This window comes from Olea europaea, unplaced genomic scaffold (assembly GCF_002742605.1).
Source record: "Olea europaea var. sylvestris unplaced genomic scaffold, O_europaea_v1 scaffold1800, whole genome shotgun sequence".
Taxonomy (NCBI): Eukaryota; Viridiplantae; Streptophyta; class Magnoliopsida; order Lamiales; family Oleaceae; genus Olea; species Olea europaea.
In genome coordinates this window covers 100,908-111,672 of record NW_019235743.1, presented here as the reverse complement: position 1 = coordinate 111,672, position 10,765 = coordinate 100,908, and the positions used below count along the sequence as shown (strand labels likewise).

Sequence of the window (10,765 nt, the reverse complement as noted above, 5' to 3'; positions counted from 1 at the left end):
CCCATGTAACAGTCCTGCAAATTAACAGCGTGAGAGATCGTGTAACAAACCAACTTCTTATGTAACTCACACGCTTACAAAACTGTCAAAAGCCAGTTGATCTCGACTAGTTCAACAAAACCTCAAGAAAACACCCTTGTACATCTCCACAACACCTATTAGTGAGCAAAACAAGAATTCTAACATATACACACGAGATCGAAACTGCCTAAAATTTCTGTACATACTAGTTTCTATAAATTTGTCTCAGGGGACCCACAAGAACAGACCATTCCTTTTCACTGTTTTTACATGTATACAACAGGACATGGAGCAGAAAAACTGCGGATATACATGACAGGTACATAGCAATACGAGCCCGGATCTTCACCTTCCATATTCTTCAGTAGACCTGAAATAAGCAGTGGAAAATGGAAACCTTATGAAACTGCGAATGAACCTTCACCTCCCTTTCTATGCGGTTGGAATTGCTTTCCCAACTTTGTCAACTTGAAGATTTTTCAAAGGGCTATCAAAGTTATCTTTCTCGATGCCAACACCGTATGATGAAAACATCCTCCTCTGTATCAACAATAAAAAATAAACAAGATTGAGGCAAGTGATTAGATAAAATATTTTTGCAGGCAAGCAGTCATTTATATCAATCAAATTAAGTGCATAATTAGGCTTCACCAAGGACCTTAAAAAGGAACAGATTCTAAGTAAATTTTTCTGATATTAATCTGTTACATGAACAGCTTATACTCAAAATAGAGATTTTACTACTATGAAGCGACACAACTAAAATTATATGGGAATAAATCATATCAGGATGATCAAGAATAAAGTCCCTTATACCTCAACCAAATTGTCCTATGACTACATTTTGGCTTAAGCTTAAAAGATGCTTAGCCCAATTATGCCTATAGTTACTAGGCAATGCATAATAAAAAGACTTGAAATGCAGCACATAATCACTATCAGCAGCCTAAAAAATATCTTTAATAAATGCGGCCGAAAATTTCAAGACAGGTCAAAAGTTCAATTTTTAGCCTCTGTTTGAGGAACATTTTTCGTAAATTAAAAGTTACTTCTACTACCCAGTCAAAATCAAATTTCAACCACGTATTCAAAATTACTAACTAATTATTTCCACACATTTTGTAGTCCCCTTCAATATTCCTCCTAAAATGTTCCAAAAATGTTGCTAATAATCTTTTCCGAACATAGGCTTATTTGAAGAAACCACCAGTAATATCCCAGTTTTCATTCATATTCAAACCCCAAAGGGTTCAAAAGATGACCTCAGCTGAATATTGTGTTGGGTGTCTTGGCTAAAGACTCCGAAACCCAGGAAAACTTGATGTTGATCAATGTTCCAGGATACACAGATTTGATGACTATAGAAAAGGCCTTCGGCAGCAGGCAACAGAAAAATGAGACAAGATCCTATAATTGTGGGGGTACAAAATTAAAGATCAAAGATAATTACGATAGCCACAAAAACATGGCTGAGAATTGAAAAATGCAGCAATGTCATATAGAATGTAAGAAGGCGAAAAGTAAATCATAGTGTTAGAATTAATGCATCCAATAATTTAGAAGTTCAATGTTCAGGGATCATCACTTTCTTTAACATTCCATGGTCGAGAAGAGAAATTGATTATTCGTGTCACTTTCAATAGCTCCCCTGCCTTACATTTGTGGCTTAAGGTTGGATCTATGCATTGGTAGAAATGAATTGTGCATTGGCTTCAATCATGGACAGGTTAATCATATCTTATATCCAAAAGGCCAAGACATTGAAATCAGTGATTTAAAGCGTCTAAAGCTCAAACACCGAGTAACAAAACATTAACCTTAGCATGCAGTGGGCAACAGGTGGAAGGACAATGGAAAGGGAAACTGGGATAATGAAATCTTACATGATCCTCAAATTCAGGGCTCATCAAATTTGCAGATAGATTCTTCATCAACATCACCGCCTGGAGAAGAAATACCAATAATAATATTCATAATCAATCAAATGCTTGACCGAGAACTCCAAGAAACATAACTGACGAATCCAACATTGATTATGAGAAGCGACTAAAACACAGGCAAAAACAGTGTAAGAATGTCGGTAAATTATCTATATTGCACATACTGGCTTCAGAGAAGCATTTTATTTCTTATTAAGTTTGGACTTCCCAGTATAGTGACTTAATGAAGAATATCTTAGAGCCAAAGGATCAATTTTGTCTTGTGAGAGGAGCTGGTCCCAAGCTTGTTTCAGCAAACATGAAAAACTAAATGAATTCTGCCTGCCGATCTTGTGACGGACTGATCTAAATGGTTCACAATACTTTCTATGCAAGAAGGGCTTCCCACACTTCTAACTTGAAATATCGTTATTCGGTAGTCTTATATTTTATTCTCATCTGAGTCTCTCCCAGATGTGAGAGATCATGAATGGATGACTTCACGATAACTAGCTTCTGTCAGGCAGATTACAAGAGCAGACAAAATTAAATAATTTTACAATCTCTATCTTAGGTTAGAATAAGAAAGTTCCACTTGCGGGAGAAGCCAAAGGCACTGTTTGGCGCTTACTATACATCCAGTTACAGGAGAAAGATGTTATATGGATACAAAATTTAGCCGTAGTTGATCGTCTTCATAAGAAAACTAACATCATCTTGTATTATTCACACCCAAATCCAGTATAATTGAGCAGCCCCCAGCACTACTGCCACATAAACTTAGCCTCCGTTTGACAACCATTATTTGGAAACTCCTTTTTCTACACACTCATTTTTAACCACACATGCATACACTAAAATATTCCAAATGTAAACCAAAACTTTTCCCTACTTTTTAACCACAAATTCTCCGAAATATCACTATTCAAATTTTTTTTTTTTGCCCAAATAATGATGCTATGAATTCTGACTTTACCGTTTCAACATTTATGCGGTCCATCTTCTTCAGTCTTTCCATGTGATCACTTGCATTAGGGTCAAAGACACTACCAATAAAGCGGTAGACTTCAGCAAAATCAGGCATAACTGCATCAACGAAGAATATGTGCATAAATAGGAAATACATCACTTGTTAATCCCAAACAAACTCTTCAAATGTAGAATGCAATGCTCTTCCCATATATAGTTGTATATCATATATGGACCAAACAGCTTCAGTTAAATAAATACAAATATATTGACTTTCAGAGTCACAGTTCTGCTCAATCAACAAATCTAACAAATGAAGTCATTAAACAAATAATCAACCTGAAATAACCCAAACAGCTAATTACATTGCTAATGTAAACATATGCATACACAAATAAATGTAAGATATCAATGAAAATGATGCCTTGTAATCATATTTAATCTGAAGATTCTCAGTATGGCTTTGACTGCTGTTTGAAGTACAACTATATACAAACATACCCACTCATGAACACGACTCAGTAGATATACAACAGTAATTACATATTATCGATAAACATAATTACTTGCACATATTATGAGACACATCCTGATTGTATCACCAACAGCTTTCCAGTACACAAGGGCAAGTGGACAAACAATCTATTCTGACCATTTTCCCCATCATTCGAAAGGGTCATCCACTTATCTCTTTCTCACCCTAAAACAATACTACGAGTCCGTTTCAGCCCCATTTTTCCCCAAGAATGCATTTTGAAATAGTAGATTGATAGAGAATATGTTGTTAAAAAATAAGGAAAAGTTTTAGACTGCATATAATATTATTTTATTAAATAATGTGTGATTCAAAAGAAGACAGAGAAAAATTTATTTTGAAAATAATGAAAATCAACAAATAGCTAGATGTTGTGCTAGCAGTGAGGTACAAATGAACTTGAAAAGGTAACAACTTCCTACACTCGTATGATCATCTAAAGAGTGCTCTTGCTAATTAAGGGGCCTAAGTTCAATTAAAAAAAAATTTATCTAAAGAAAGTCCAATGGCAACTTCACATCTAATTCCCAACACAAATCCTATGAAATAACGTCTTTCAGTTGTCTTAATCTAATTTGCTGACTCCCATACCTCGGTCCCACTACAAATCCTATGAACTAACATGTCTTTCAGTTGTCTAATCTAAATTGCTCATCATGCCTCGAAGAGATATCTTTCAGCCCATTTAGAAGTCTGCAAGTAACAAATGGGAGTATGGGACATTATCGAAGGGCTTTCACAAATTCACCTGTAGATCAGAAGTTGCTCTGATATATTTTGCCCTAACATATAACGAGTATAATGAGCTTACAGAGTCCCTAATTACTCTGGCTTTAATAAATCCACAGATTATAAAACAGAAAACGAAAGAAAATTACCTTTTGTTGGCGGGTTTTGTTTCTCCTTTACTTGGGGATTTGATTCATTTTTGGGCCACAGCCGAGTAGTGCTTTCATTACTGCTACTGCTATAATTATGTGTCACTGTAAAATTGGCTGTTCTCATATCATCTGAAACACCGGTACAGGACATTGTTTAGGCAGGATGACACCACTGACTTCTCTAAAAAAGGTTAAATACAAGCATGCTAAACATTAGAAACATACCTCTTGACATGTGTGAAACATTGCCTGCTGGAGGAACTTTACAAGTCCAAGGCGATAAAGCTGCACCACTAATTGCATTTCCAGGTGCTGACAATGAATCCGGCCTCACAACATATCCAGTTTCTAGCATAGCAGCTGAAGACCGCAATGCTCCAGTGACTTGAGACACAACTGTTAATTTGAGAGAGAGCAGGAAAAAAATATGGAGGAAATACAGAAGAATAGCTACAGTTCTAACCTTTTTTGGGAGCTTTTTGTGGATAAGGATGCGCTGCTTTTTTCTTAGGACGTGGAGGAGGTACACGTTCACTTGTTCCATTCTTCTGGACCTTCAGAAAATATTTCTGAGCATGGCTACGAATCTGCGAAGAAAACTCTTCAGAAACTGCAGAATCGACGAAACATGCAAGCATTTTTTTCATTACCTATGATTCCTATTGATCAACTTACAGCAAATATTCTTTTGTTATACCTGAGTTAGCACTCAAAGTCTTTTTCAGCAAAAGTACAAAAGCGTTAGTGTAGAAAACCGGTTGGTTGATTGTATGTCATTAGGGATGATTTTGGAATGACTAATGTGCCTTATTTAATTATTTCATAGTTAGGTAGGATTATTCCATCAGCGGGCGTCCTTGGTGTGAATAGTTGGTGCTGCAGCACATGCGGCCATTTTTATGGTAAGAGGCCATAATCCAACTACCAGATAACAATGTCGTAAACTAGAGCACAAGGAAGATACATGTTGAGATTTTACAAGGGAAGCCCGCAGATGGAAGCCAAAACAAAATCCAAAATATCGAGTCTATCACGCATCAATTGATCTTGCTGAAAATTCCAAGGAATATATTTCTACTACAAAAGGTGCATTTAATCTTGAATAATTGGAACAGCTGTATCAAATTTTCTCCGGTCATTAAAATTCGAGTCATCATTCCTCATACGGTTCGTTAAATTCACTTGCTTACAAAGGTAATCACCTAAATGCTTTGACTACCTCCTCAAAATACAAAAACCCATTTATTATTGATTCAGGTGCATCCGATCACATGATGGACTCCTACCACCTTTTCTCCACATATATATCATGTGTTACTAATATTAAAGCCAAGATTGCAGATGGGTCGCTCTCAACTGTTGCAGAAAAAGGGAATACCCAAATCTCAGGATCTATAACACTAAACTTGGTACTTTATGTTCCAAAAACCAAATCCTCAGCACAAATAATGTCATCGAATACTTCAATTCCATTTTACGAGACTACCTACTAAAACATGGGATAGTCCATTAGAACTCTTGCACCGACACTCCAACAAAATGGGATTACCGAACGAAAAAATAAACACCTCCTTGAAATTGTCCGTGCTTTAATGTTCCCTACAAGAATGCCAAAAATATGTTGGGGAGATATCATTCTAATGTCTACCTACCTTATCAATAGGATACCTCGCCGCACACTTGACTTTGAATCACCCCTTCAAAAATTTCAAAAACTCTTTCCTACCTTATGCTTATAATCTAATCTTATCTCTCGGGGTATTTGGTTATACTACATTTGCCATGCTCACAATCAGAATAAACTAGACCTTCATGCAGTTAAAAGTGTATTCATTGGGTACTCCACCACTTAAAAAGGCTACAAATGCTATGATCCATTTACAGAAAAAGACATTTGTAAGCCTTGATGTGACATTCTAAGGAAACACCTTACCTTCAAGAGCTCTCTCTTCAAGGGGATAATTTGTATGAAGATCGATTCATAGATTTTGATCTCTCTCCTCCAAAACATACCTTGAACTTAAATTCAAACTCTATCACACCAACAATTTTCAATATACCACATACAGAACAAAACTTGAACTCGGGGGAGATGCAAGAAAACAGAAAGACAAGGAGATACAAATGTACTCGAGGAAGCCAAAAACAAAGGAGAACCCCGTATCTGAAGCACCAAGAGAGTTGGAATCCATCATAGCTCCAAACCCTCGTGATCTCGAATATTCTAATATCAACCAATCCATGGCACTCAGAAAACAAACTCAATCATGTACTCCTTACCCCATCTCAAAGTTCATATCATAAAATACTTTACCTACAAAATTTCGTACTTTTACAGCTAAACTTGATGGTACAACAATCCCAATAAACATTCAAGAAGCCTTGGGAATCCCTGAATGGAAAAAAACAGTTATAGAAGAAATGCACGCCTTACAAAAAAATGAAACTTGAATAGTGGTGGACCTACCGAAAGAAAAAAAGACTCGTGAGATGCAAATGGGTGCTCAATGTAAAATATAAAGTCGATAGAACAATAAAAAGCTACAAAGCTCGCTCGGTGGTAAAAGGATACACTCAGACCTGCGACATAGATTATATGAAAACATTTGCACTAGTTGCCTAGCTTATTATAATACATGTTCTTCTATCTTTGGCAACTAATTTGGAGTGGTCAATTCGTCAATTTGACATCAAAAATGCATATCTAAATGGAAAATTGGAAAAAGTGTTCATGACACCATCACTAGGCTTCTACTTACAAGAAGAAAATCGAGTTTATATATCCAAAAAATACAATATGATCTTAAACAGTCACCAAAAGTATGGTTTGATCGATTTGGTAAAGTGTTGAACAAGGACATTAGCAAGGATAGTCTGATCACACCATATTCTTCCAACAATCGAAAAGTAGAATTAAAACAATTTGTATACATTGACGACATAATTCTAACTGGAGACGACACAATGGCAATAGAAAGATTGAAGAAACACCTGGCAACTGAATTCGAGGTAAAAGACCTATAACAGATGCGATATTTCCTGGGAATGAAATTTACAACGTCAAGAAAGGATATCAGTGTTTCATTGCCAAGCGACACACCAATTGACGCAGGAAAAAATGAAAAAAATACTAGAAACTAGAAAGTCAATTGAGAGAGAGATATCGACGAATAGTTGGGAAGTTAATCTATCTGCCTCATTCTAGGCAAGATATTGCATTCGCAGTATCTGTGGTAAGTTAACAATTGCACTTACCAAAGGAAGCTCATATGCAAGCAGCATTTAAAATTCTCGGTTATCTAAAAGGTTCCTCGGGAAAGGGATTATTCCTCAAGAAAAATTAGAGGAAGGAAATAGAAGTGTTCATCGATGTTGACTTGCCTAGTTCTACAAAAGCCAGGTTATTGTACCCATGCATTGGAAAACTTCGTAACTTGGAGAAGTAAAAAAATGTCGTAGCAAGAAGCAGTACAAAAACTAAATTTAGAGCAGTGGCACAAGGAATTTGCGAAGGACTATGATTAAAGAAGCTTTTGGAAGAATTACATGTTAGTCAAAAACTTCCAATCAAACTGTATAGCAATAATAAGGCAATGATTAATATCTCACTTAATCTAGTGTAATATGATCGATCCAAACATGTAGAAATAGACAAACGCTTTATTACAGAAAAAGTTGAAGATGGAGTAATTTGTACGACCTACGTCCCTAAAAAAAAGAAGCAAATAGCAGCTATCTTCAACTAAGAACTACCCTGATAAAGTTTTAATGAATTCATTTGCAAGTGTAATATGGTCAACATCTACCATCTAACTTGAGAGGGGTGTAGGAAACCGGTTGATTGATTGTAGGTGATTATGGATGATTTTAGAACGATTGATGTACCTTATTTAATTATTTCCATAATTAGGTAGGATTATTAGCTCTCCTAATTTAGGAGATTATTTTTCCATATTTACTCCCATTCATTTGTATATAAATATTGGAATATAGAGATGAATAAAAATACAATTCACACAAAAACATCATGTGGTCCTTTATTTTCTACATTTGGTAGATATCATGTCGCTGGCTTGCAAGAAAATGGTTGTTTGTTTGATAAACTATAGAGTCCTACATATGAGCTATCACCCAACTTACTTAGCAAAACAAGACGAAGATGAAGAAGTTAGGATTATTTGAAATAATTCATTTTTGCAAGTAGATTACATTTTATTAAAACTTATTTTAGTATACAAATGAATTTATTTTATATTTTAAGAGTACATATTTTCTAAAAAAAAATTTTTTTACCTTCAACTCTTGCACAATAGAACAACTCAGATCACATTCTCTTCAGAAATCATTTTTTGCCTTTTTTGTGCAGATTCAATTTCTTTTTTTTAATGATTGTGGGTGTCCGAGCTAGCTCACGCGCCTCTCGATTAATCCCACGAGACCCTTAAATTTACAGCAGGGTACTCATCTCAGTGGTTCTGAGGGGACTCGAATCGATGACCATTGGGAGCAAACACAAGGCCTGACCACTGAGCTATTCCTCAAAGTTCGTGCAGATTCAAATTTTGAAAGGAAATTTTTAGAAAACCTATTTTCACTCCTTAATTTTTAGAAAACCCATTTTGACTTCTTCAACACACACCTTACATTTTATTTTCCTGATTTTCGAATAGATTAACTACTTGAATAATTGGAACAATGGATAATGAAGTAAAAAATTTCCAGACGGTAAAAAGATCTACCATTGAGTGATTTAGCAACTCTCAAAATAGTACTTGAAAGTGACTTTTGACTCTTGACCGTGAAACTCCCAAAAAGCTCAAAAAAAGGGTAATATTGATTATCACATATCATGACCTCACGGCATAAAGCTCTAAAAGATTTCAACAATTTGCTACCTATTAGACTCATTTAAAGAAGAAAATTAAAATTATATCAAAATGTGAAACAACTTCATTACCTGAATAACTGTCTTTGACCCCACAAATGCTTCAATCTTTTTCCAGTCACGATCAAATCTGAAAGTTGACAAGTAAAAGAAAGCCAAATAAAATAAACACAGGTCCAACACGATAAAAAGAACCTGATATCAGATTTAAATTTCCGTTCATCTTTTCAAATGAGAAAAACAAAAATCATCACTTCCCTGAAAGTCATATTCAAATAGGCTTCAAGCAACCACTAAGTTAGCAACTCAGGCTTCCTTGTAAGTCCCATAATTATGGAACATACAAACTTCTACAATCACCTAATGCCTTAATATACAAGATTAGACCACTGCAGTAAATAATGTTTTCTAATCAGATAGATTCCACATTCCTAGACTTCGACAATGCAAGGTTGTAACTTGTAACCCAGTTCGTTTATGTTAGCATTGCACGTACTGAGTAAAGAATCTGAAAAATTAATATCCACGAAATCAAGACATATTGTTTTCCTTTTAAGGGAAGAGGGAGGCAATAATAATATGCAAACTTCTCCTAACCATATAATACCAAATCCTCATGATTTTAACAAACAGAAACTGCTCATATCCTTCAAATAAAATAAAGTGGACACACGTTCCCCCCCCCCCCCCGCTCCTTTTTTTACATAAATTTCATAACGTTTTCTTTACCATTATTTAATTCCAAAATCAAACATATCAAATAGCTAAAATAATCTTAATTCCTTATATATTTAACCAAAAAATAAAATAAATAAATCTCTTCACACATATACTTACAGTTGAAGGGCTTCGAGGAATTTGTCATGTTCCTGCTCTGTCCAGCTCTCTCTAGACTTGGTTATAGTATACGGCTTCCGGACCTTCTTATTCTGGTCCTCCACACCCGGACCCGCATTCCCACTTGCCGCCGGTATCGATAAATTGTTAACAGCATTATTCATCGCCGTCAGACCCATCTTCGTCGAATTCCGATCCATGTAATTGTAGGAATAAAAATCATGACCCGGCACTGGATTCCGGCACACTGACACCATATATAACACCAAATTCAACTTCAAATCCTCCAAATAAAAGGTTCTTTCTCAAATTATATATGTTTTCCTCAGATGAATTTTTCGTTTCAGAGGTTTTTGCTGTGAGACAAATGGGAGTGGAGCCGTGAAGGTTTAAATGGGACGCAACTGTCTTTGTACGGCAGTGGAAGGGTGAAATCTGGACCATACACGTGACGAGAGGTGGATAGTTACCTTTAGAGTGTGTCATAATTTGTTTGGAGGATATGCAAGGAAACAGTACTTTGGAATATTTTTACGTGGAGTCCCCAAATATTTACTCTAGTAGTCCCATTCTTGATGTTTTGGTGATCACATCCCAAACTTACATAATGAGTACATTTCCGTCCAAAAATTTGTTGAAAATACTATGCAAGGCACATGATCTATTTAAGAAAGACAATTAAATGAATGATAATTATATTGATCCAACAATTTTTGTT

At 35.6% G+C, this 10,765-nt stretch overlaps 1 protein-coding gene across 4 annotated transcripts; it reads right to left on the bottom strand.

Annotated features, from left to right (window-relative positions):
- Positions 1-35: 35 nt before the first annotated feature.
- LOC111378319 (protein REVEILLE 6-like) lies at positions 36-10,436 on the bottom strand. Of its 4 annotated transcripts, none has more exons than XM_023001491.1 (8): positions 10,048-10,436; positions 9,283-9,340; positions 4,789-4,912; positions 4,551-4,721; positions 4,323-4,454; positions 2,917-3,026; positions 1,905-1,964; positions 36-555 (listed from the first exon to the last, which is right to left on the bottom strand). In XM_023001491.1, exons 1-8 carry the CDS (start codon positions 10,302-10,304, stop codon positions 454-456), a joined length of 1,014 nt encoding a protein of 337 aa, XP_022857259.1. In that variant the 5' UTR covers positions 10,305-10,436; the 3' UTR covers positions 36-453. The 4 variants fall into 4 exon arrangements, with proteins under 4 accessions (XP_022857259.1, XP_022857258.1, XP_022857261.1 ...); XM_023001490.1 differs by having other exon boundaries at positions 36-561; positions 10,048-10,435; XM_023001493.1 differs by having other exon boundaries at positions 4,551-4,709; positions 10,048-10,435.
- Positions 10,437-10,765: the final 329 nt, after the last annotated feature.